The sequence below is a fragment of the Jaculus jaculus genome, chromosome 12 (genome assembly GCF_020740685.1).
Source record: "Jaculus jaculus isolate mJacJac1 chromosome 12, mJacJac1.mat.Y.cur, whole genome shotgun sequence".
NCBI lineage: Eukaryota > Metazoa > Chordata > Mammalia > Rodentia > Dipodidae > Jaculus > Jaculus jaculus.
The window spans coordinates 109,143,675-109,170,409 of record NC_059113.1 but is presented as its reverse complement, the minus strand read 5'-3'; the positions used below and the strand labels follow the sequence as shown (position 1 = coordinate 109,170,409).

The window sequence follows — 26,735 nt, the reverse complement described above, 5'->3', positions numbered from 1 at the left end:
ATGCTATTTGCCATCAATCCATCCCTATGTGCCTACAGACTGCTGAGGGTCACAGGAGCACAGCTGTAGATGCAAATCTGAGTAGCCAATGGTCTGCTCAGAGGGGGGGCTCTGAAATGGGTCTCCTTTTCCGGGCAGGGGACAAATGCTCCCTGGATAGAAAAGCGTAAGTCTACGTGTGCAACTCTAACTACAGGCTATCCCACCTGGTGCCCGTGGAAGGGGAGAGGGCATCCAGTTTGGGTGGGCAGCAAAGAACATAGGCAACAGCTTGTGTAACATAGGGCCCATCACCATTTTGACGTGGTGGTGGAGCAGGGACAAAAAGTTACAGAGACCCTAAAATAGAAGGTGGACGAATCAGAAAAAAAGAATGGTTTCAGAGAAGGAGGGCTGGGAGACAAAAGAAGGGAATGGGAGGTGACTAATGGGAGGTGTTTGAAAGTCGTCAATAAAAACAAAAAAGGAAGAAGACATGTTAAAGCTCTCATATTTTCTTAATGAAGTATCCTCACATTGATCTAAAAGCTGCCCATATAGCCATTTATATGGAGTAGAACTTTATGTGAAGATTCTAATAATCAGTTATGGTCAAAAAACGTATAAGTTGACCATAAGTACAATTCTCATGAACTACATGTAAGAACCAATTTATATCTGTTCACCAGTTTTTTTAAAATACTTTTATTTATTTGAGAGAGGTAGAGAGTGTGCATGTGTGTGCAGATGTGTGAGGTCCTCCTGCAGTGCAAGGGAACTCCTGACACCTGCATGCTCAACCCTGTGCATGTGGCTTTACATGCGTGTTGGGACTAGGACTTGGGTGGCAGACTGTGCAGGCAAACGCCTTTAACCACTAAGCCATTTCCCCAGGCCCTGTTCACTAGTCTTCATGCATGCTTGGCTCTTCAGAAAATGCAAAGTTTAGTAAGAGAGACCACGTGAGGCAGAAATGATTTTGTGGATGCTTGCAAGGCGGTCACAGAAAGAAGCACTGCCTTCTACCAGCCATAGGCTTTCCCGAGACCTAGTCATGAAGAAAGAGATTCACTGGGAAATTATTTTACTATTGCCATATAGTGCAAAGGAAAAAAAAAAAAAACAACTCTCTCACGGTGTTAGAGAAGCAATGGGAATATTTCTAGTAAAGAAATTATTAAGAATGCAGCATACATCAGGAGCTGGGTTTCTCTTTCTTTTCCTTATGTTTTCACATGACCTCTAGAGGGGGAAGCACCCTTCCCTTACTGTCCACAGGAACCTCCCGGCTCAGCGAGCCTGGGAAATGTAGCAAGCTCATCTACACAGCCTTGCCAGAACCCGGTGGGTCTGCCTCCAAGGCCAGAGCACTTCCCTTTGAGGACGCCTTGCTGCCTGGTCAGCGGGATGGGAACACTGAAACGCCCCTTATGCTTAAGGATAGTTCACTTCTTACTCCAACAAGAAAGCTGGAAGAATCCCCTCTTAAAACTTGTTAATGAGCTACTGAGAGCAAATACATGCAGCACATGCTGAGCCCTTTCTCGGATCACCACATAAGGAACACTGGTAATTGAACTTATCCACAGATGGATGAGACACAAATTCCTGAGCATATCGACTGTGACATCTTTATGCAACAGTCTCATCAAAAATTTAACTTTCTTGAATAAGTACCCATGAAGATATTCCCATGAATCTCTTAAATATAACCCTGTTTCCATAGGGTTGGGGCTAAGAATAATGTCTCAAATTCTCTCTTTGGGGTAGAAAAGAAGCATAAATGTATTTCCCTCATGTCCAAATGGTCCTCAGCCATATATGTAAATATCACTCCTTCAATCTATATTCCTTTGTCATTAGCATTGCATAAATTCTCTGAAAATATGGTTGTACCTGTATGTGAGGAAGAACAGGCACATGTACACACACAAACCGAACTATTTACATGTATGTTAGAATCCTGTGGTTGGTTAGTAGTTTTTAACACTCATGCCCTGTTCAGGATTTGAGGAAAACAGGATATGATCTGCACCCTACAGCTATATGCCTGTGCATAAAACAGATCTTCTAATTCTTCTTCATTTATCCTTAGAGTCTTGGAAACCTTATGGAGTAGATTATAAATTTCAGGGAGGGGCTTTAGAAAATTCAAATAAAATGAATTATATCTGAGTTATCAGGTGGCACACTATTGACAAATAGTAGTTGAGGTCATGAAGATTCAAAAAATTACAAATACAAACTTATTATCCTACATCAAAGGATCACAAATACAACATTCATGGAAAGATACTATAACTTTAAAAAGGCAAGGAGAAATGGGTCAAAAACTAAAACCTAGTTGTGACATCCTAAATACAGGTCAACCATTGATGTCTATTGGAGAGGTATTCATATGTGGACTACTATTTCCTTCCCTCATCTCCAGAAGCAGTAGGGAGCAACAGAAGCATGTACTGTTCCCTTGAGAAAACCACAAACCCCATCAGCTGGCCAGAATACCCTCAGCTATCCACAAATAGCTCTGTCATTATATGCAGTCCCGGAAGGGAAATACCTTAATCACCCCTACCAGACCAAAATAGATGCTTGCTTTTCTTTTAATTTATTTCATTTTTAACCAGAATAATGCTAGCAGTTTATTATCTCAATTTACTGTATTCGTTGGATTTGTTGATGAAGAAAATAACTCTTGAGATCTTGAAAGATGAAGCCATTCTAGGATCACCATGTGGGAAGAAAAGAGGACTGAGACTTAGTCGAGGGTTTTCAGTGTAGGAATGGGATCAGCTGAACACATTCCAATCGGTGGATAGTTTACTTTTCGTCAGATCTGAGCACAGTGTCTGGTACACAGTAAGGGATCAATCAATAAGTGTTTGTTGGGATGCAGAGATTTAAAAATCCACAGTTAAACTGGGATTTATATTTTAGCACAAATTAATTTACCAAGTCCTTCCCAAGTATCCCAAAGTTTTCAATTCTACTGCTGGCCTAAAAAATGTATACTTAATGCAATGTTTAAGATTCATTACTGGGTAGATTAGAATCTATCTTAATTCTTCATTTTGTATACATAAATATTTTTAGAAAGAAATTCAATCTCTCCCTCTTTATTCTGGTTTATTCTGTTCAGCTGAAAACGTCAAGAAGCAACATTAACTATATTTTATGAATGGAAAGTAGAAAGTAGGAGGCTGGTTTTTGAGGGCATATTTGTGTCAAGCCAGGTGCCACCTCACCAGGAGACAGTGTGAGACATCTGTCGTGCTTCTGGAATTCCCTTAGTCCAGATACCTGACATGTGTACTAACGGCATGTTCTGACGTGTGTACTGATGACATATTCTGATATGCGCACTGACATGTTCCACAGTCAGCAAGGACATTCTCTTAGCCGTGTGAGCTCATCTCGGTATCGAGAGGTGAGGTGAGGTTCTACACATGGTCTTTTCATGTACTTTTCCTGTGGCTTGCCTCTTATCAACATACCCCTTAAAATTTTTACTTTCCAAAAATCCCCTAGGAAGTTGTTTTGTTCAGAACTGTCCTCCTAGCTTCTACAGGAAAAATTCTACTATTGCTATATTTTTCCCCCTTCTGGGCAGACAAAGTATCCAGTTGAATAGATAGTGACTCAATTCGAAAGTTATGCAACTGGCAAGTCGTTTTTGATAAATCACCCTCCCACACAGCCCACATTTCCCTGGCTTTTAGCTTCTTCTCTGTCAGCTGAACCCATGTGAATATCCCTTTCTGAAGGAGGGCTGGCCAAACCGAGAGTCAGCAACATTTCAGAATCAAGTATCCTACCTCCACTACTAATTATCTCTTCAAATTATTAGTTAGCAAGTTTTAAATAGTGTTGAAGGGATGCAAAGAGACCGGTTGTATGAGGAAAGCCACAGCAGGTGTGTTTTACTAGTGACCTGGAAGAAAAGGTTTTGTTTATGGCTCCTAGTTTGGAAGTTACTGAGTATGCATGGCTGAAACAACACGTGATGTAAACGGGAATAATGGACATACCACTGGCGCCTTCTTGTCTATTTGTTTGGGGTTCCCATGTATACATTGGGTGGTGTGTGTCTATGTGAACTTGTGTATGTGTCTGTGGAAGCCAGAAGCCAACTTTGGTGTTATCCTCAGGTACTCCATCCACCCCAAGACAGGACCTCTCACTGGCCTGGACCTAACTGCTTAGGCTACCGTGGCTGGCCAAGGAGACCAGGGACGAGCTTGTTTCTGCCTCCATAGCACTGAGACGGCAGACGATCACTACCACTCCTGCCATGGGCCTGGGTCCTAGGGAGCAAATGCAGGCCAGCATGTCTGCAAGGCAAAAACATTGCTGACTAAAAGCCGTCCCCAGCAGATCAGTCTACTTTGATTACAGACAAGACACAGAGAAACCCCGTCATTGTAAGAAGTCCTATTGGTCAGCTACACTTAACATTTTCACTTGAGACACAGTTGGCTGGGATCAATTACTACCAACATCAACAGCTAGAACAGCCTGACTCATTCTAAAATAAACATGGATCATACAATCGTAAGCCTTTTCTCCACCAACATGCCCTAACGTGATAAACATAACACCTGGCTCAATATATATTTGTTGAATTCCTAATATGGAAGAACAGTAAAGAAGGTTAAAATGACAGTAAAGATTCACATTTTTATTAGTTTGAAAAAAATATTTAAAAATCAAAGAACCTTCTTGTGATTTTGAATACTTATTAAATGAAATGTTTTGTCTGCGCTAACACTTTTATTTTAAAAAAGGTAAGTTGGGCTGGAGAGATGGCTTAGCGGTTAAGCGCTTGCCTGTGAAGCCTAAGGACCCCGGTTCGAGGCTCGGTTCCCCAGGTCCCACGTTAGCCAGATGCACAAAGGGGGCGCACATGTCTGGAGTTCGTTTGCAGAGGCTGGAAGCCCTGGCGCGCCCATTCTCTTTCTCTCTCCCTCTATCTGTCTTTCTCTCTGTGTCTGTCGCTCTCAAATAAATAAATAAAAAAAAATTAAAAAAAAAAAAGGTAAGTTAATAATTGCTGTAAGTTGTTTTCTTTCTGAATGAAATTACCATTGGAAGAATAAATGACCCACAGAAAATCTAAGTTGTCTCCTAAATGTTTCTAAATTTGAGAGTTTAATTTAAGCTTTTATTTGATTAATAAAATCCTCAATTGATTCAGTTTCTTTACCAAAGGAACTACTGCAGACTTTCGTTAGCAAATGCTTAACAACCTAAATACTTTCAAAGTTTGAATACACAGTTAGGGGTACATATCTCCTTGTGTGTATGTGTGTACATGCACATATATGTATGCATGTATGCACGCATGCACATATACAGCTACCAGTTAAAATGTCAGTGAAACATACTGACTTACATTAATGTCTGAGATCTCATGCTTATTTTTATCCTAGTGCTTCATGGGTTGTGGGTTGGCTATCTGATATAGAAATCCATAAGTAATTTAATGCAAAACATGCATTTTTTTGTGAGAGAGAGAGAAGGGGCATGTTCAGGCCTCTCGCCACTGCATGGAACTCCAGATGTGTTCACTACCTTGTGTGCATGTGTCACCTTGTGCATCTGGCTTATGTGCATTCTGGGGAGTCAAACCTGGGTCTTTAGGCTTCGTAAGCAAGCATCTTAACTGTTAAGCAATGTCTCCAGCCCCAAACATGCATTCTTAGCTAGTCCAGGCAAAGCAATGGATGAAGTCTTATGTATGTCCAAGACTTATGCTCAAAAAAAAAAAAAAAAAAAAACACCAAAAACAACAAAAAAGATCTTCTCTATACTGGAAAGAAACAGAGATGATGCATGTTGCTAAGAATCTGGAGGCAGCCAGAGAGTGGGATGTGATGAGAAGGGCAAATTTCATAACTGCTGTTTCATTACCTTGCTTGGCCTATACATCAGCACATTCCTCTGCTAATGATGCCAAGTGCCACAGAGAGAAGCAAGAGCTCAAAAAGGGGCCACAGTGGGACGGAGATGAGGTGTGCAAACTGGTCTTTGCTCCCGTGAGATTTTTTTGGCTTATATACCATACATGTCTCTGATGAAAATCGTGAGGTGATCAAAGGGGAAAAAAAAACCTCTCAGGAACAAATTTTGTTAAAATGAACATGGCCAGTGCATTCCCTTTTCCATTATAGTCTCGAACATAAGCTGAGTACAATGAGATGACTTTATAATCCACTGCAGAAGAAAGCCACTTCTCATCATAATGACCAAAAGACAAGGTTACAAAGTTTACTTTAACAGGTGAGGGAAGGGATAGAAAAAGCAATGATAGAGTGTTACCATTCTGTTGTCAAAGTCTTCCAGAAGGGAGACAGCAGAGTTACAGAAGTCCTATAGAAAGGAGACAGTAAGAGAGCAGCAGACAACACAGATAAGACATTTTCAGCCTAATATGGGTAGTCAAAATATATATGAAATATTTTTTTCAAGAAATGTCTTAGGGAGTCCAGACAGAGACCCTATAAATGCTTCACTAATTTATATGCCAAATTACCCACTACAGACTACGGCTTTGCTCATAACATGATAATATTCACATAACAGGATCATACACCCTGAAACTTACATGGTGGGACACAGACAGGGGCACTTGCTAAACTGAGGAAGTTGGAACTCTACTGTGAACAAACGGAGACCAGACTCCTTGCTAACCCAGATCCAGTGGCAAATCCCAAAGCATTTGGATCACATTTAACAGACAAGATGCCAGCACATCAGTAGGTCATGTATTACTGGAGGACATAAATAGCTCTGCGCCCAAATAGTACGTTACACTGAGCATACACACAGTCAACTACATCAGGGAACAGATGCAAATTTACAGTTCCATCACTGTTCAAAGACTAACTGAATCTAATTTTTCAAAAACATTTAATTTTTTATCTGCGCGCAAGCAAAGAAATACGGTGTGTGTGTGGGGGGGGAGAGAACAAGCATGCATGTGTACACCAGGGCCTCTACCCACTGAAAAGGAGCTCCAGATGCATGTGCCACTTCATGTGTCTGGCTTACATGGGTACTGGGGAATCAAACCTGAGTCCTTAGACTTTATAGGCAAGCACTTTGATGGCTAAGCCATCTCTCCAGCCCCGAAATCTAATTTTTAAAAGGCAACAGAATGCATGGGGGAAAATGACTACTTCTCAGATAAATGACTCCCTTACTTAAACATTTGTATAAAGGTAACCAAAGGGGTTATGGTGACTGAAATGTTAAAAATGTCCCAATGGGCTGGAGGGATAGCTTGGCGGTTAAGGCATTTGCCTGCAAAACCAAAGGGCCCAAGATCAATTCCTTAGGACCCACGTTAGCCAGATGCACAAGGGGGCCCAGGCATCTGCAGTTCATTTATAATCTACTACAGAAGAAAGCTACTTCTCATCTGGAGGCCCTGGCGCACCCAATCTCTCTCTCTCTCTCTCTCTCTCTCTCTCTCTCTCTCTCTCTCTCTCTCTCTCATAAATAAACAAATAATAAAATAGTTTTAAAATAATAATAAAAAAATAAAAATGTCCCAACTTCCAGGAGCAGATGCAAAGCAATGGACTCTTAGAAAAAAAAAAAAGTTTGACTGCACACAGGATGAGGAAGTATGGGAATAGCTCACTTCTAACCACTTACGTGGAGGCCCATGAGTCACCACAGTGTACGGTGATCTTAAATTCCAACAGCCACCCTCTCATATGGATTTCTTGGCTCCTCTGTCCCAATGTGTAGCCTTCTACCTAAAAAGCAAGCTATATCCCCTATTTTCTAGATCATGACATGTAGCTAATCATATGTTCTTTAAATCTGATGCTTCAGGCAAACTCTATTACTCAAACAAACAGAAACACAAAATATAGAAGAATGTTTACAGGAGTATGTATAACTATTAAAAACAATTGGGAGGGAACAGTGTACATGAACATCATTGGAGATTGAGTAAAAATGAGTAAAAAAATTGAGTAAAAATGTTGTTGAGTGTGGTGGTGCACACCTTTAATCCCAGCACTTGGGAGGCAGAGGTAGGAGGATTGCCATGAGTTCAAGGCCATCCTGAGATTACAGAGTGAATTCTAGGTCACCCTAGCTAAAGTGAGACCCTACCATGAAAAGCCCCCCCCTCCAAAAAAAGTTAATATTTACAACAGAATTGCATGAAACTGTATCAAAGTGTATGCAACTCAGAAACTAGCCACATGAACATTAAGTTGCAAAAAACAAGATATGAGCGATATCACTTATATAAGCTTTCGAATCTCTAGAACTACATAGTGAAATAGAGACACATTCATAAAAAGGAAACACAATATATCCTTGATGGTGGTTACCTTTTTATGGAAAAGGAGGGAAATGTATGGTTCCTCATTCACTGTTAACTATGTTTAGGTTTTGGGTGCAAAATGATCAATGGAAATATGGCACAATATTATTTTTTTAATTATTTTTACTTACTGGTTTTCAAGAAGACAGTGAGTAAAATGGGTGCTCCAAGGACTCCAGCCCTGCAAATGAACTCCAAATGCACGCACCACTTTGTGCATCTGGCTTTTTACGTGGGTACTCTCAGAGCTCGGCCATCAGGCTTTACCAACAAGAACCTTTAATGCTGAGCCTTCTCTCCACCCAAGAACATTATGTTTAATAAGGCTAGATGTGAGGAATGCGTAGCAACTGATATTTTCTATGGTCTGTTTCCATTTATCTGTAACCAATTGCATTCTTCCAAATTTTTCTAAATTAAAGTTAAATACATCTTTTATAAGGTGGCAGTTCTCTGGGCTTTTAAAATATTTTATTTTATTTATTTGCAAGCAGAGATAGAAAGATAAATAGAGAGACTGAGGATGGGAGCACCAGGGCCTCCAGCCACTGCTAACAGACTCCAGATACATGTGCCACTCTGTGCATCTGGCCATATGTGTGCACTGGGGTATCAAACTCTGGTCATCAGGTTGTGCAGGCATGCACCTTAACCACTGAATAATGTCTCAGCCCTAAATACATCTTTTGTTTAACTTTCTCTGGATTTCTAAACTAGACAGTCTGGAATTAAATATGAAAAGCAAGGACAAAATGGCTTTATGAGTGGAAAGAGAGAAATGAGGACGGGGTAATCCCCCAGGTCAAGGCATGGAATCTGTCTCCTGAGTCAAAACTGGAGATGCCTTCTGGAAACCATTTTCCTAGATGATGGATACTGTGGTGGTGAAGGAAGTTCCCACTGCCAGAAAGAAAATACTGAGTATTAAAAAAGGGAAGGGATGGAGAGATGGCTTAGAGGTTAAGGTGCTTGCCTGAGAAGCCCAAGGACCCATGTTCAACTCCCCAGATCCCCTGTAAGCTAGATCATATGCACAAGGTGGTGCATGTGTCTGAAGTTTGATAACAGTGGCTGGAGGCCCTGATTTGCTGATTCATTCTTTCTTTCTCTCTCTCATGAAAACAAGAGCCAATCTGTTGGGCTTGCCTCAAAAAAAAAAAAAGAAAAAAAAAAAGAAAAAGGAAATCTATAACTGGGGGGCTGGAGAGATGACTTAGCATTTAAGGTGCTTTCCTGCAAAGTCTAAAGACCTATGCTTCTGGAGTTCATTTTCAATGGATAAATGCCCTAATGTGCCCATTCTCTCCGTCCCCCTCTCTCTCTCCTTTTCCCTCTCCTTGAAAATAAATAAATAATATTTTAAAAAAGAAATGGGTAACTGGAAATTCTTTTCAGGAGCATTTTTCATTCCTATAGCCAAAATCATATATGTTTGTTTGTTTGTTTTTTGGTTTTTCGAGGTAGGGTCTCACTCTAGCCCAGGCTGACCTGGAATTCACTATGGAATCTCAGGGTGGCCTCTAACTCACAGCAATCCTCCTACCTCTGCCTCCCCAGTGCTGGGATTAAAGGCGTGCGCCACCATACCCGGCTCCATTATCATATATTTATGGTAGTTCTCCTAGATTATATAGGAAATAAACTAGAGTGACGTATTTAACATAGAATCTGGAATGTACCCCTCTCAAGTCTCTGTCTCAGAATTTTGACAGTAAAATCGCACTGTTCTAAGAAAATAACACTGAGGAAAACTAAATGATTCCTCTACTGTTGCCACTGTGCAAATGCTTGAGACATAAATCTCATTATAGACAATTAATGTAATTAAGCCAGGGAAGCATTGGATGTTCTGTCATGCACTTTCAGTGATTAACATATTTAAAGAACAAGGCAAGCTTATGGACTAATAATTTTAAATAAAGAAATTAAAACCATAATGCTAATAAAACAGTAAGTATAGCAAGCACATTTTTCTGAGCACTTTTTAGGAACCAGTTCTCAGGGATGCTACTGGTACTAAACCATTGGTTTCACAAACACACCTAGCTCCAAAAACTGAATGAGACCCGAGACCTGGAGCTAGTGTAAGGAACACACAGATCTCTTCTAAAGAAGGGGCAGTGAATAAGAAACATAAGTCGGTTATGCCCAAGGTGAAGACTTCATAACTGAGAAGGAAAACAGGTGCCCTTGCCAAAGCATCCCTGTGCCTGACAACAGACAATGCGGCTGCATGAAAACATACTGCACTGTGGTAATCACCGTTACATCAGGTAACTGGACCTATACTCAAACAGTGTCCTCAGGCATTCTAAGGCAACGGGACATGGTCCACAACAGGAAGTTTCATAACTGAACCTCCCGGACAGTCTTGACTGTGGAACCAGAAGGTCACTGTAGTTTCAGTGTCATCTGGTGGCAGCTGGCTCCTACACAAATAAGTTTCTCTTTGTTAGGTGGGAAGAGGTGAAAAGGGACAGAGATATTGCCAGAACTCAGAATTTCTATCTCTTCTGTGCATCCAGGTTTTCAAAGCAGTCCCTGCAAGGGTGTGTCCTGCCACAAGCACTGGTTGGGTAGTGATGTCATAAGCATGCGGGTGGAAAGCACAGTGCCCAGGAGTAACTCTGAGAATAGCTCCGTAAGTAACATGTCCATTTAGGATACACCACACAGACTTCTACTATGTGCTGCCCACAGCAGGTAAAACGGCGATAAAGAATCCTATAGACTCATTGCTGGATCTTATAAGAAAAGTGGGTGACCAGTGAGTTCCTGGAAATCTAATGTAGGAAGTGGTCATGTCCCAGGTCTGCAGAAACTAACCTGGTTGGAAAAGCTAAACTTCTAAGACCAGTTACAAACTTCAAGACAATTCTCCAATGTCTTGGCTACAGTTAAGAAAATGGAGTTCTGGAATAAGAAATTTACTAAGGAGTAACACTCTTATTTATGTGCTATGTGATGTACGAGAAGTCAAAAACTAAGGAAAACCCAACCCCCAAATCCTTACTAGATCTTGTATAGTGAAGGAAATTCACTCCATGTGTAGTCACTTCACCCAAGAAAGCATTTCTTCTAGATTGGAGTTAACATTTCCTAGCATTTTTATCACGAAAGAGGTGAGGAAACCAGCCACCGTGGGGCTGCAGAGAAGGCTCAGCAGCCCTCGCTTGTACAACTTAAGGGTCTGCGTTCAATTCACCAGATCCCATGTCATGCAGTTGAAGAAAGTGGCACATGCATCTGGGGTTCGTGTGCAGTGGCATAAGACCCTAGAGTACCAACACACCTTCTTTCTTTCTCTCTCTCTCCTCTCTTCCAAATAAAGACATAGATAATATTTTGAAAAATGGAATTGTGTCCAGCGTCCTAGACTATAATTATCAGTATAGTTTCTATTCCATAGAATTCTGCCTTGGTTTGAGATTGTAAAAGATTATTAAAAGAAGCATTTTTTTCAGGACACAGTATCTTATTTGGCTACACTCCACCTATATTGATAATTTGTGTATTATCTGTTAGAAGAGAGGAAAGCAGCTACCATTTCCACGAAATATTCAAGGCACCACACAGATGCTCCATGTTCCCTTCAGTGATTCTCACAGGACTCTTCCTCCTGCACTGCCTGGCTGCCTCTCCTTCCTGATAGGGGCTGGGGATGAGCTCAGTGCTATAGCAGCTGACTAGATTACACAGGCCCTGGACTCACTCTCCAACAGCCTCCTCTAGTAACCAACACCTGAAGAATGGCATGGGGGGGCTGGAGAGATAGCTTAGCGGTTAAGTGCTTGCCTGTGAAGCCTAAGGACCCCGGTTCGAGGCTCGGTTCCCCAGGTCCCACGTTAGCCAGATACACAAGGGGGCGCACGCATCTGGAGTTCGTTTGCAGAGGCTGGAAGCCCTGGCACGCCCATTCTCTCTCTCTCCCTCTCTATCTGTCTTTCTCTCTGTGTCTGTCGCTCTCAAATAAATAAAAAACTTAAAAAAAAAGAATGGCACAAGGAAAAGGAATTTCTATGCACAAAAGCACCCTGAAACTTAAAAGCATGCTTCAACTCACAAAAAGAATGAATGGTGGTGGGAGGGATGGCTTAGCGGTTAAGGCATTTGCCTACAAAGCCAAAGGACCCAGATTCGATTCTCCAGGACCCACGTTAGCCAGCTACACAAGGGGGCACATGCATCTGGAGTTTGTTTGCATTGGCTGGAAGCCCTGGTGCACCCATTCTCTCTCTTTCTCTCTCTCTCTCTCTCCCCCCTTTTCCTCTGTCAAATAAATAAATAAAATATTTTTTTACAAAAAAGAATGAATGGAGAGGAAGGGATTATTATATGAAGTTTATTTTCTATCTTAAGAAGCTGTTTGTTACCTTAAAGGGAAGAGAAAAAAAAAGAGCTGAACAAAATGAAAAAAAAAATCCAAAATATTATTAGGGTATTGGCACAAAAGAATCAGTTACAAAACCAGGGGACCGTTTATCTACCAATCCTTAACCCTACCTTTGCCGAGTGCACAAGGACAACGTTGACCACATCTACATTAACCCATCGCATTCTTTTAATTACTTTGGTGGCTGTTTTAAGTGGAATCATTTGTTGCAGTTACTGAAGTGAGCCTCTGAAGAAGGCAGGTGCACCTGGAAATGTCAGTGGTCTTTCTCTGTGCTCAGAGCCACTGTCGCTAATCCACGGCTAAAGTCAACTTTAAAGTGGGGTGTAGCTAAGAAAAGTTAAACTTTGTGATAAAAAATAGATGGGAGAAAATAAATATGGCCAATTTTACTCAGGCTTTCTTTACTTGAAAAGGAAGCCAAGTTCAGTCTAGTGGAATGGTTTGTCTACTTATTTATCTGGGTGAAGTTTCAAAACAAGGTGCCAGTTATTTGTGAAGCTAACACCCCCAAGGCTGTTTTACATGGCCTTCAACAGGTTGCTTATTAAAATAAAACCAGTGATCTTTTTTAACATTTTGCTCACATTCTTATCATTTATCTGCAAAGAGTAACTTGGGTCCCTGCTACCTGATGTTTGCAGCCCCAGTAACTGTTACAGGTCACTCAGGGAAAGGCAAGTGTGCAGACACGGGTGTTCATATAGTTAGGGAAGAAACCACTTTTAAGAGTGATTAACAAAATCCTCTGCCACCTTCAATCTCTAATCACTAAGTTAGAAATATGAAAGGATCATGAGGGTTACTGTGGAGTTAAGTTTACAAAGTTACCCAGAGCAAAGGGTATTTTTAAAAGCATTCAAGTTTCTTGATATTTGGAAAGTTTTGTTATTTTTCTTAGAGTAAGAGTTACATTTGAGGCCACAGAGGTCCTCCATCATAGGGCTATGATGTAATCTGAAAACTAATTAACACATTTAACGTGTTGGGACTGTTTTGGCACATACTAAGCACTCTGTTAGTGTTAACTTTTATTATAAAATGGCAGATGCTTATTTTAAAAACTTAGAAAGCACAAAAAAATAGACAAGCTAGAAAAAATTATACAATTCTACCACACTTTTCTTTGCTAAAATGTCGTTAAACAGATCCATAGACTTTATGTGTCTATTAAGTTGTGTTTAACTTTCAACAATCTTTACTAATCATAATTGCAATAAAAAATAACACTGGGCAACAGGGAAGAAAAAATAAACATGTAAATCAAGAACTATGTTATCTGTTTCTGAACTGGGATGCAGCTCAGTAGTAAATTGCTTATCAAGCACAAGGTTCTGGGTTTGATCCCTAACACCACACACAAACAAAACCCATAAACATTTATTTATACTTTAGTTATTGCCTCCTATAGACTTTGCTAAGTATAGACTAACAGAACGGAAGCAAAGCAATGATGGAGAAAACTAAAGAAAGAAATACCAGGGTCTTTAGAAGCACAAAACTGAAACAATAAATTCTGAAGATTAGGCAAAAAAGTACTGCTAAAAAGAATATGAAATATTTGGTAATAATATAAAATGAAGGTTCAGAGATGGTCCCCTTGAGGTAAAGTCCCGCTTTTCCAATTGACCACAAGGTTAGTAGCACTTTTTTTTTTTGAGGTGTAAATCAATCTAAAACATTCTGACTTCTTTGATCAGTAATACAAAACAAAGGAGGAAGAAGATGATGAACTTGTGTGACAGAAATGCCCCTGCCACTATACACACATACAGAGATGTGTAGACAGAAGTGTCCTGATGAACCCGTGTGACAGGAATAGCCCTGCATCCACACGTACACACAGACCTGTGTGGACAAATGTGTACTGATGAACCCATGTGACAGGAATGTTCCTGTATCCACACGTACACACAAACCTGTGTGGACAAACGTGTACTGATGAACCCACGTGACAGGAATGTTCCTGTATCCACACGTACACACAAACCTGTGTGGACAAACGTGTACTGATGAACCCACGTGACAGGAATGTCCCTGCATCCACACATACACACAGACCTGTGTGGACAAACGTGTACTGATGAACCCATGTGACAGGAATGTTCCTATATCCACATGTACACACAGAGCTGTGTGGACAAACGTGTACTGATGAACCCATGTGACAGGAATGTCCCTGCATCCACACATACACACAGACCTGTGTGGACAGATGTGTACTGGTGAACCCGTGTGACAGGAATGTCCCTGTATCCACATGTACACACAGAGCTGTGTGGACAAACGTGTACTGATGAACCCATGTGACAGGAATGTTCCTGTATCCACATGTACACACAGAGCTGTGTGGACAGACGTGTACTGGTGAACCTGTGTGACAGGAATGTCCCCGCATACACATGTACACACAGAGCTGTGTGGACAGACGTGTACTGGTGAACCTGTGTGACAGGAATGTCCCTGTATCCACATGTACACACAGAGCTGTGTGGACAGACAAGTACTGATGAACCCGTGTGACAGGAATGTCCCCACATCCACATGTACACACAGAGCTGTGTGGACAGATATGTCCTGATGAACCCGTGTGACAGGAATGTCCCCGTATCCACATGTACACACAGAGCTGTGTGGACAGATGTGTACTGGTGAACCCGTGTGACAGGAATGTCCCCGCATCCACATGTACACACAGAGCTGTGTGGACAGACGTGTACTGGTGAACCCGTGTGACAGGAATGTCCCTGTATCCACATGTACACACAGAGTTGTGTGGACAGATGTGTACTGGTGAACCCGTGTGACAGGAATGTCCCCGTATCCACATGTACACACAGAGCTGTGTGGACAGATGTGTACTGGTGAACCCGTGTGATAGGAATGTCCCCGCGTCCACATGTATACACAGAGCTGTGTGGACAGACATGTCCTGGTGAACCCATGTTACAGGAATGTCCCCGCATCCACATGTACACACAGAGCTGTGTGGACAGACGTGTACTGGTGAACCCGTGTGACAGGAATGTCCCTGTATCCACATGTACACACAGAGCTGTGTGGACAGATGTGTACTGGTGAACCCGTGTGACAGGAATGTCCCCGCATCCACATGCACACCCCAGCAATCATGGCTGGAGAGGTCATTAGTCCCGTGGGCCTGGGGCTAGTCTGGACAAACCTGCTGGAAAGGCCGCACTGGGGCCTGCCTGAGGAGACGCTGCTGCTGCTGCTGCTGTTGCTGCTGCTGCTGTTGCTGCAGCAGCTTCATCTGCAGGAGCTGCTGCTGGGACGGGAGGGTGTGCAGGGACGGGGGCTGCGGCACGGCGCCGGAGCGTCTCTGCAGCATGTTGGACAGGGCCTGCTTGGTGTTGGTGGGGACAAACGAGCCAGCGGGGTCCAGCCTGGAGCCTGATCAAGCAAACAAGAGGAAAGGATTACGTGGTGTTTAGAGGCGACACGTCCGGAGAGACTGCAGTACCTAACAGCAGACACGCTGTCCTCACAGAGCTCTGACTCTGCAGTGTGAGTGAGGGTGAGCAGAGGCGATGGAAGTGCAACTGAACTGAGCGGGACACTGCCTTGAAGGTGCGGCCCCAGTCAGCTCTTCCTCCAGGTGGCCTGGGGAAGCCACGAGCTGAGGCAGGCCATCTGTACAGGAACCAAGGAAGGGGAGGCAGTGGTTCACCACTTCAAGCAGGGAAGCTTGCTCTCTGACAGCAGAGCAGCCGGACAGACGCCTGGAGGCAGAAGGGAGCCCGTAGCGATCCGAGGAACAGCCAGGAAGGCTCAGGAAGCAGCGAGAGCAGACGCCCTGAGGCTGATGTGTGTTCAGAGCTGTCACTACATTCAAGGTCCAAACACATCTAGGAAACGTGTGTTATAAGGTGCGCTTGGGTTTTGAACCAGTGCGACAGTGCACCTGGAAATAACGACGACAAATGAGCTACTGCTCTTCAATAGTACCTAAGCCTTGCTAAACCAAATCTCTGAGTTTCTTCATAACATAAAATTCACAAAAGAAGAAAGCAAAACCCACTACATATTGCTTAATCTTTTCTATGTTGTTGAGAATTGTAATGAAATTATATGGGAAATTTTACAAAATAAAGCTTAAACCAGCCTTATAGCTGAGCAATTTCTTTCTAAGCCTGCATGAAAACTCTAAACTCCGCGAGTATAATTTCAAATATTTACTATTTATGTATATTAATTAACTGATATTGGTTTATTTGAGGAGACACAGAGTCTTGCTATGCGGCATTAGCTAGCCTCAAGTTCTCAGGGTCAAGTCCTCCTCCTGTCTCAGTTGTCCTGGTAGTTGGGATAAGTGAATAAAGCCATTTTGTCAAGCTGAAACTCTGCCTTTTTTTCCAGAAAAAAAATAAATTGTAAGTGTGTGGAGTAGAGGATTATAAAAATGTCAACCAGGCACTTGGTTACTGAAATTCCCAGGATCTGCAGAAGTCTTGGGCTAAAGCAAGGAAGAGAACCCCAGGATGCTCCTGAGAGGTCTCCTAGGCCATCCTGTCACATACCTGGATTAAGAGGCTGGTTCTGAAGGAAAAAGCTGGGCTGCTGAGGCTGGCTCACCAGGCTGTAGCCCCACAGGGTGGGCTGCGGGTGGTGCATCATCTGGGAGGACACAGGCGAGTAACTGGGAGGCGCTCGGTACAGGCTGCTCGGTTGGTATTCCTTCAACAAAAAGAGTTTCGAGAAAGTGTAACTCCAGTACACACCACAGAGTGAAGCAGTAAAAATTCTTTCTGGTCAGTTGAGATTCTCCTTTCCCTGTGCCTGAGGCTGTTCCTAGAAAAGGGAGGGGCTGCCTGGAAAGAGGAGGGTGCACAGTGGACTGGGTTGGGGAGTGGGGACAAAGAGCACAATAGGGAAGGATCTAGCTGTGATGTGTGCTCATGGATTAAAATTTTCAATATAGATGATTTCTTTAAGAGTGGTAACCTATTCCCTGCAAAACACTCATTTGAGCTAAAACTTTTGCTCAGTGTTTGGCTGAGATATAGATCAGTGTTAGAATACTCACTCAGCCTTGTACCAGGCATCACCACCCAAGAAAACAGGGCTCAGCTTGTAGCAGGCAGAGACAGAAAGCGGTGTCTTCGGAAGCACTCTGCTAAAAACACATTCAGAATACCAGCACTGAGCGTGTCTCCTGATAACTGCATCTTGGAAGGCCTTCCTGATACCTTGGGCTGGCTAAGAATTATGTCAGGAAGGCCCACAATGCTCGCACTCGTCCGGCTGAGATGGTCTCCTACCCACGAGTTTTACGACAGCACGCAGAAACGCAGTCATCCACCAGCTGCCATGGCTCTCCGCCTCTGTATGGACTTTAGATTATACCACAAGGTCTCACTCCCAATCCATCTGACCTGTTCCTACCTAGCCTTCCAGGATATCAGCATCCAGCAACTGGACAAAAGGGTATATGCTCTTTGAAAGAGATGGCCCCAGGGGACAGGGGGGAGACCCATGATGGGGCTGGCCTGGAGACGAAGATGGGTTTGGGGCTTTGTACCTGAGGAGAACCAAAGCCCCTGTAGGTAGATTGGTGGGCTAGGGTGTCTCAGGCTTAGGAAAGTGCCACTCCAGACTATTCAAGACAAAGACATTTGGACTGGAAGACTGAATTAGCAGAGGGGTCAACACTCAAGTGACGATAGTCATTCCTAGACGAGTACTGAACACCAAGCTGCCAGTCAGGAAAGTGTGCTGTACATCTGACACAGATGCACACAGCAGTGAGCACTCACGAGTGTCAACATCCCACTGTGAACACTCCTCTGCATACAGCAGCCTTTCATTTCATAGAGAAACATCACAAATTCCTCTCACAAGTATTCCCCAGGTCAAGATAACATGGAAAAGCTGTCCTAACTAATACATCTCACTGTGCATAAACTCACATTTAAATTATTGTCTAACATACTTCTGTTGATTGAAAGAAAAACACTGAAATTGGTAAGGAAAAGAAAGAAAGAAAGAAAGAAAGAAAGAAAGAAAGAAAGAAAGAAAGAAAGAAAGAAAGAAAGAAAGAGAAGGAAAGAAAGAAGCAAGATATGAAACTATTTCAGATTGGGTTTATGTTATCTTTCATAAAAATCCCAATTTGGCTCAAAGAAGGAGAAAATGCAGGAATAAGAATCCGTGGCACATGCTATTAGACAGGACAGATGTAAATTCATTCAGAGAAAAGCAGATAGACCTCTTCAATATTAATTAACTATAGGTCTCATTCACCCAAAATAAGAAAATATTTTAAAGATTTTATCCAACAATAAAAATATTTAAGTATATGGGATTTTATACTTCTGAGATAAGTTTCAAACTCACGGAAAATATGAGGCATTGAAATATAAGCTTAGTGTACCATTCCTATCAGAAACCAAAAAGTAAACATTTAGGTATTAAAAGTGAAAGAGGGAAGAATTAAAAGCTGTGCATCTGTTATTTGTGACAAATCTTGATGTGTGTGGTGGTTTGAATCAGTTGTCGCCATAAGCTCATGTGTTTTGAATGCTTAGCCCCCTTCTGGTGTCGGTTTGGGAGGTGGAGTCTTGCTGCAGATGTGCTGTGGGTGGACTTTGCAGTGCCCCAGCCGGCCTGCCCTTTCTACAGCCCCTCTCGCTCTCCCGCTGCTGTGTCCACCGGCTGTGGCAGAGGAGACGTCCAGCCTCTGCTCAGGCCATGCCTTCCCTGCCCTCATGGAGCTGCCCCTGGACACTGTAGGCCAAAACGAATCCTTCCTCCCATCAGCTGCTTTTGGTCTGGCCTGCCATTCAGTTAATTACTACAGACATTTGTACGAATGAGCATTAAACAAAGACAACTACTCTTAACGCTGTTTCCAGAGGTGCAGTTCTGCTGACGAGCCGACCTCCGCGCTTCCCCGCTCACCTCAGCTCGGGAGCTCGACTTCGTCTTCCGCTTCCTGCCCTTGGTTTTCTTTTCTTCGTCAGCTGCAGCTTTCCCCTGATCTGACAGCTCGGCAGATTTTCTTTCGGGTTCCTGAGAAACTGGAGATGTGGGCTCTTCCTCTTCCTCCTCCTCGGGAGGCAGGGGCAGGGGCTCGAGGTAGTAGCCCCGGGGCTTGGGCGTGGGGTGCGTGTGGTCCAGGAGGAGGTGCTGCTGCTCCTCGTACTTGATCACCTTCCTGTCCACGCGGACTGTCCCAAACCAGGCCCAGGAGAGAGGGGCTGGGTTCTTCTGGCCTTCAAACAAGTCCCAAGGGGACACCTTCTGCTTCGTAGAGACCTGGAGACCCTGTGGTAAAGCAATGCCCGGTGAGGACTCGTTCCGACCTCCTGCTGACCCATGGCCAGCGGGCTTGGCAAGGGCATCTCGGCTGTACAGTGCTGACCCCACGGGCGCCCTACTGAGGAAACCCAAGACGGTCTTGTATAGTTTCCTGCCGAATGATACTCTTCCTTCATTTTGTTTTATAAAACATTATGTCTGTGGTATACTGCAAAGTTGCACTTTCTGCACTAAAAAGTTACCAGTTACTAATCTCTGGATTACATTTAAGTTATGACAGAATTTAAGTGTCAAGTTAGAGACAGCCTCTCATTAGGTTCCTATTGACTTCAATCCAAGCTGTATGGACTTGATTCAATATGGGTGCTTGCCGGGTACTCAACACTCCATTCTCTGAGTATAGCTGCATGACAGAACCGAGTTACGGAAGCAGGTATAAGCCAAGTCTTTCAACTCCAGTTACCTTAACTGACTCTAGAAAATAATGACTTTCTGTTTCTGAAAACATAACTCTCTTATTTTTAACATAAATGGGTGGTTTCTCCAGGACTTTCCCCAGCATATCAGCTCAAGGACATTTCTCCTCACAACAGTCAGTACACTCCTTAGCCTGAGGTTGTGAGCATTACCGTTCTTAACTACACTTCCTCTTTCATGGGTAGGACTTTCCAAAACCAAAGCTTTAAACCACAGGTGGAAGGCATGGCTTCCTACTGTCTCATGATGAGACCACTTCCCCAGGGTATGAAGAAGACATACTCAGATGAATCCCACATGTCTCACTGCTAGAGACCCAACTCAACGTGACCACCACCCACCTCCGCTTTCCCTCTCCATAACCACTCTGGTCTCGGGAACCTGCATGCTGCTCTGAGTTATGAAGGCCCTGCTTTGCTCTCTGTCACTTTCTTTCATTTCTGTAAAATCTTCCCTTTGTCTAGTCTGTACTCTCTCCTAGCTCCCGGCTCCTCTGGACCCTTCAGAATAGCCAACTGTCAGCTTTTCTACATGCCGTGCCCTGATGAGCTCCCTCGACTAATCTGCTGCTCTTCCTGGGTGCCTCGCAATACCCTCCACCATGACACAAGCCTCTTACCTGGAGCTGATGCCTTCCTACTGAGGGGCAGGGATGCCGCACTCATCTCTGTAACTACAGAATGAAGGTGGGTGCTCTCTGTTCACTGAGAGAAAATAACTCACCACTCCTCTGCTATCCTATAGAGCTTTCTGCAATATTTTATGTAGAAAACTAGCCACTTAATATTGTTTCATTGGTAAGAACATGCAGTATCATAACATAACTGCGTACACTTAAATATATTTACCAATAAAATTTTTCTTCTATCCACATGTTGTTTTTGATTCTGACACAACATCTTTGCTTTTATTTATTTATACTAAGCTTTTACTTAGCATTTCCTCAGTGAAGTTCAGATATTTACTTAAATTCAGGAAAGCATTTTTAATGAAGTTCTTTACATATAGTGGGCTGAAGGGATGGCTCAGTGGTTAAAGGCACTTGTTTGCAAAGCCTGATGACCTGGGTTCAATTCCCCAGTACCCTGTGTCTGGAGTTTATTTGTAACAGCAGGAGGCGTTAGCACACCCATATTCTTTCTCCCCTGCAAATAATTTTTTTTATAAAAAAGATATGACTTATTTGTAATGCTAAAATCTACTGCCCTTAGATGTCAAAGGCATGCCTTAAAAACAGAGAAAATGAAATTGATATGTTTTGAATGGCCTCTAAGAATGTAAGATTTGGTTTCTATAAATAGGTATATTTACACACAAGAAAACAACATTTACTCTTGCCTGTTTTTTATCTATGGAGTCAAACCCAGCAATTTTGTTTCCCTTTGTGTCAATCAAGGAACCCATCGGTTCACACGTGATGACATCACACGTCTGCTTTGGTAGAGGTAGCAGCTGTCGAACCTTGTCAATGCTTTCTGACCTCTTGTCTCCTAGCTCTTTCTAAAAGAAAAAAGGGGGAAAGTGAGAGCAAGAGAGAAGTGAGACAGAAGTTCAGATCTGACAATGAATGCAAAAGTCAGCAAGAAGGAAGTTCCCCAGTGACACATTTCCTTTTCATAGCTAGTGTGTTCTTCAACCAACATGGTCTATGGAACAGCCCCAGACCAGAGTGACGAGAACGTTTCATTTCTTCTATTGGCGTAGAAAATAGAAAATGCACAAAGACAGCCTTGTTACACAATAGATATCCGAGTGCTGAGATGACAAAATTCTACCATAACATTCGCAATCTGGCGGGTACAGCAGCAGCACGGAAGACTTCTCCTATCCAGGGTCAGACTGCAAGGTAACCAGCAGTTATTTTATTGGTAAAGTCATCAGGTATATGGGTCTATAAGGTGATGTCTCTATACACATACATTTGCACTGTTTGCTTACTGCTTATTTCAAGGACTGTTAGTATGTAACCAAATGAATCAGTTTACAAATATCAATGTAACCACTAACTTTTCAATTGACATGGGTCTAAGCTAAATCTAGTATTGGCATTTTGGTTATATATTTGGTAAACGTTTTCTAATGCTGCTTAAAAATTAAACATGGGCTGGAGAGATGCCTTAGTGGTAAAGTGCTTGCCTGTGGAGCTTAAGGATCCTGGTTCAAGGCTCGATTACCCAGGACCCACTTAAGCCAGGTGTACAAGGTGGCACATACATCTGGAGTTCATTTGCATTGGCTGGAGGCCCTGATGCACCCATTCTCTCTCTCTCTCTCTCTCTCTTTCTCCTTCTCTCTCCGTTGCTCTCAAATAAATAAATAAAATTAAACAAACAAGCAAAAAACATTTAAAAACTCTTTTAGGAAACTAAACATGCTTTGCAATTATAACTTTTTTGAAGAAGAATGTTCAAGATATCGTATTTGTACCTCGGGGTTAGGGGGTAATAGGCTTCAGCAACACAAGAAAAAATCACAGGAGGTTGAGGGCAACAAATCCATGAACAGCTCAAATCAGACTAGAGGCCAGTCACGAACTTACCTTCAGTTTCTTGACTAGGTTCATGTATGCACGTTTGTTCTCTTCAGTTCCCCCCGGGGATGTATTTGACAGGTCAGAGGCCAATGTTCCGTTGATTAAAACACCCAGCATGTCAAGAACTGTTGTGAACAATTCACTAGGACAGGGAAGAAGGCAAGTGTGCTGTTGTTAAAGAGAAGCCAAGATACACTTAACCACCTGAGCGTTTCTATGGAAAACACAGAAATTTCTCATGCTGCCCCAGCCAGTAAGACATGGCAGAATTTATCATCAGTAGGGGAAGCTCACACCGTGCCCACATGCAGCAAGAGCTAGGGGATGCGGTGGACCTACCTGTTAGTGTGCATGTCCACAGTCCCTGATGTGATGATCTGGAGGAGCAGCAGGGCCCAGTCTGTGGTCCCCTGGGTACTCCTCTGCACCGTGTCAAACATCCCTCCTACCTGGCATACAAAATACAATGAGCTTGTGTTCTGCAGGAGAAAACATTATCCCCGCCACTACATGTGCCTGGCTTCTGATTGTTAAAGGAGATGTTCAGAAATGGTCTTTGCCTCCTACATTACCCATCTTCTGTCTCACTTAGCTATGTGTTTACCATGACTTTTATGACTCCTTCAATACAGTTTGATCATTCAAAACTTAAATAAATAAAGAGGGTTAATTCTTGAGTGTGGGCACTAATAAAATCAGCATTCTTTTCTTCATTATCCTCTATGTTGCTCAGGTCAGCTCATGATGTCAAGATAAGTACAGTAAAAGCTAATGCTCATCTCAGAGACCTGCCCTCTCAGGCCTCCTCTGAGCATAAGTAGAAGAAAAGGAGAGATCTGCTGGGTGAGAGTGTTAAGAGGCAAATCAAAGCTTAAAATACCTACTACTGCCTAGAACTCAAGCCACACATGAAGGAAGGAAAGTGGCAAGGAAACAGCAGGCCAGGAAGAAAGGGAAGTGGGCAGACAGGAAACAGTGAGGGCTTCTCCCGCATGCCCCCACAGCTCAGTAAACGCTGTGGTTATTTTCACATCTATATGGGCATACTTGACAGAAAGGTTCCAAAATACCCCTACATGCAGATAGGTATGAAGGAGGAAAGATTCTAGAAACACCCCCTCATAAAGACATGCGTAGAAGAAGGACGTGTGTAGAAACATCCTTACCAAGTTGAGGCGGAGCTGCAGCGCCTCGTGCATCATCTGCCGAGCTTTTACATCATCCTGGTATCTCTCTTCCCTCCAGTTACTTAAAATCTGACATTAGAGTGAACAACATAAAATCTGCTTAATCTATTAAAATTAACAATTTTCTCATATTAAAATTAAATTGAGCTATTTACTGACAACCAAAAATAACTACTTAGTTTTAACAAATTACCAAAGAAAGTTAAATAACATTTTCCCTTTCCTGCTCTCCTTCCATGCCAACAAAAGCCTGATCTTTCATTATTTATTTGCCTGTCTGGGCAGAACAGAACCATACCTCAGTAGATACGCACATATGTACCGGGGATATATGTGCATCTGTAAGTCTGGGGAACTTCAGAATACCATCATCAAAGTAACCCTGACTGAAGTTTTGAATAAGCTATGTAGTTGTTCTTGTGGAGGTGCCTCACAGAGACAGAACTGCATTTTGCCATTGGCCCCACCTTGTGCTTCTAGGGACAAACTATGAACTGAGCAACTGTGCTACTTGGACATCTTATTGGAAAGCATGTTTGCTAGCCGATGCCCATTGGTTAGCTGATAAAGAGAATTTGTAATATTGTGGAAAATGTGGCATCTTAGACCAATGTCAGCCAAATGGCATGATAATGCATAAAGAGGGATATTTCATATTCTCACTGATCCAAAACTTGGGCTGCGAAAAGAGTAAGTTTATGAAAGAAAGGCAAGCTGCAGTGAGTTGTATCCCAGAATCTTAAAGTCATGAGCCAACTCACAAGCAAACACCCAATAACTGCCAAAGCCTTGTCTTGTCCTGAAACACAGCATGTTAGGAAATCGCCCTGGAAGAGACTCCGTCAGTCACCGGCAGATGGAAGGAAGCCCTGCCAAGCGCCGGCCGTGAGCACCTGAGCACCACGGCAGATGGTGGCACGGCCAGTGAAACCCCAGCCACGGAAAGGGTCAGGCAGAAGGATCACACGCTCAGGGCTTGCCGGGGCTGCAAAGAGAGCTGGCTTTGGCAATGTAGAAGGACTTTGCCTCAAACTAAAAGGGTCCAGAGAAATAGCTCAGTGGTAGAAGACTTACATAGCATGCATGACACCCTAACTTCAATCCCTACACTGCATGCAAGAAAATGAAAAAGGAATGCAACAGGAAATATAAGTATAGCAATGGCAAAGCGACAGATAATGATAGGAGCTTTGCATTTAAAGGGCGACAAGCCACAGCCCCACTAAAGCGGTAACTGAATAAAGGAGAGTGCAGGCCACAAAGAGTCCTTCCAGTCTGGGTGTGGTAGCACCGGCCTTTAATCCCAGCATTTGGGATTAAAGTTCAAGGCCACCCTAAAGCCATGTAGTGAATTCCAGGTCAGCCTGAGCTAGAGAAAGACCCTACTTCAAACAACAACAAGAAAATGACTCCTTCCAGCCAAAAACAAGGAATGGGCTGGAGAGATGGCTTAGCGGTTAAGCGCTTGCCTGTGAAGCCTAAGGACCCCGGTTCGAGGCTTGGTTCCCCAGGTCCCACGTTAGCCAGATGCACAAGGGGGCACACGCGTCTGGAGTTCGTTTGCAGAGGCTGGAAGCCCTGGCGCGCCCATTCTCTCTCTCCCTCTATCTGTCTTTCTCTCGTCTGTTGCTCTCAAATAAATAAATAAATAAAATTTAAAAAAAATTAAAAAAAAAAAACAAGGAAGGACATATGGGCATGAAAAGAGAAGCAGGGCCAGGGGTCAAGAGCGAGTGGAGTGACAGGAACCAAGGGGGAAGGCGTCAAAGGACAAGTCACATGCGCGTCACTAACCAAGACTCAAGATTTGGATTCTAGGCATACTGGGAAGATGATGAGAGCACTTTGGGCACCAGAATAATATGCGACTTCTATTTCAAAGGGAGGTCAGACAGAGAAAAGGTCTCCCATATGTAGCAGGTAAGGAAAACATGTAAGATTGTCCATCAGACACCATTCAAAAGAAACACAGTGTCCTAGGGACACAGTGCTATAAGGAGCAATTCACCCAGCTCTGTGCTGGGACAGATTATCCTGACAACCAACATATCCACTGTACATGACTCCACATTTTCCCATTTCCAATTTGTTCATTCAGTTTGCTCCAGAGCTCAGCAGCACTGCTAATGATAGGAGCTGACATCTAGGTTCTCCGTGAGCCTCCGGACTTACCCGTCAGTTTCCTTCATATTGACTGTCACCAAACTACTTGGCTGCAGGGCAGTCAAATGGAGCTGCTGAAATCGAGCTCCAAGCGGACCCTACCTACTAGGTGGGAGCCCTGTCTGAGGAGTAGGACCCTCTCCTGTCTCACTGCTGTCCCCAGTGCAGCACAGAGAGCCCGGAGCCTCTCCTGCAGGGCAGCATGCAGGCAGGAGTTGCTGAGATTACCAGCCATAGTAACATGTGCTTCTATAGTCCATATACATTTATTAAGGCACAGTTGATCTTGAAAACTCCTAACCTGGTGACCATCGAGCCAGACCAGGGTGGCGTTCCCCAGCGTCTAATGGAGATGCACTGCCCCCTTGCTGATTCGTGACC

The 26,735-nt window shown here is 43.2% G+C and overlaps 2 protein-coding genes across 6 annotated transcripts in view; one reads left to right on the top strand and one right to left on the bottom strand.

Annotated features, from left to right (window-relative positions):
* Med12l (mediator complex subunit 12L) overlaps positions 1-26,735 on the bottom strand; it is a 291,510-nt gene that overhangs the window by 19,551 nt on the left and 245,224 nt on the right. The window contains exons 33-39 of the mRNA XM_045131454.1: positions 24,171-24,260; positions 23,344-23,453; positions 23,011-23,146; positions 21,810-21,971; positions 19,635-20,000; positions 17,255-17,411; positions 15,898-16,127 (exon numbers count right to left, since the gene is read on the bottom strand). Coding sequence (XP_044987389.1) covers positions 15,898-16,127; positions 17,255-17,411; positions 19,635-20,000; positions 21,810-21,971; positions 23,011-23,146; positions 23,344-23,453; positions 24,171-24,260 — 1,251 coding nt within the window. The remainder of the gene's footprint in view (positions 1-15,897; positions 16,128-17,254; positions 17,412-19,634; positions 20,001-21,809; positions 21,972-23,010; positions 23,147-23,343; positions 23,454-24,170; positions 24,261-26,735) is intronic.
* The window catches only part of P2ry12 (purinergic receptor P2Y12), a 43,071-nt gene continuing 38,591 nt past the window's right edge, over positions 22,256-26,735 (top strand). Inside the window, exon 1 of one of the 5 annotated variants that reach the window (XM_045131455.1) lies at positions 22,256-22,317. The gene's annotated coding sequence lies outside the window, so the exon portion shown is untranslated. The remainder of the gene's footprint in view (positions 22,318-26,735) is intronic. The other 4 variants (XM_045131460.1, XM_045131457.1, XM_045131463.1 and 1 more) reach the window with 4 other exon arrangements.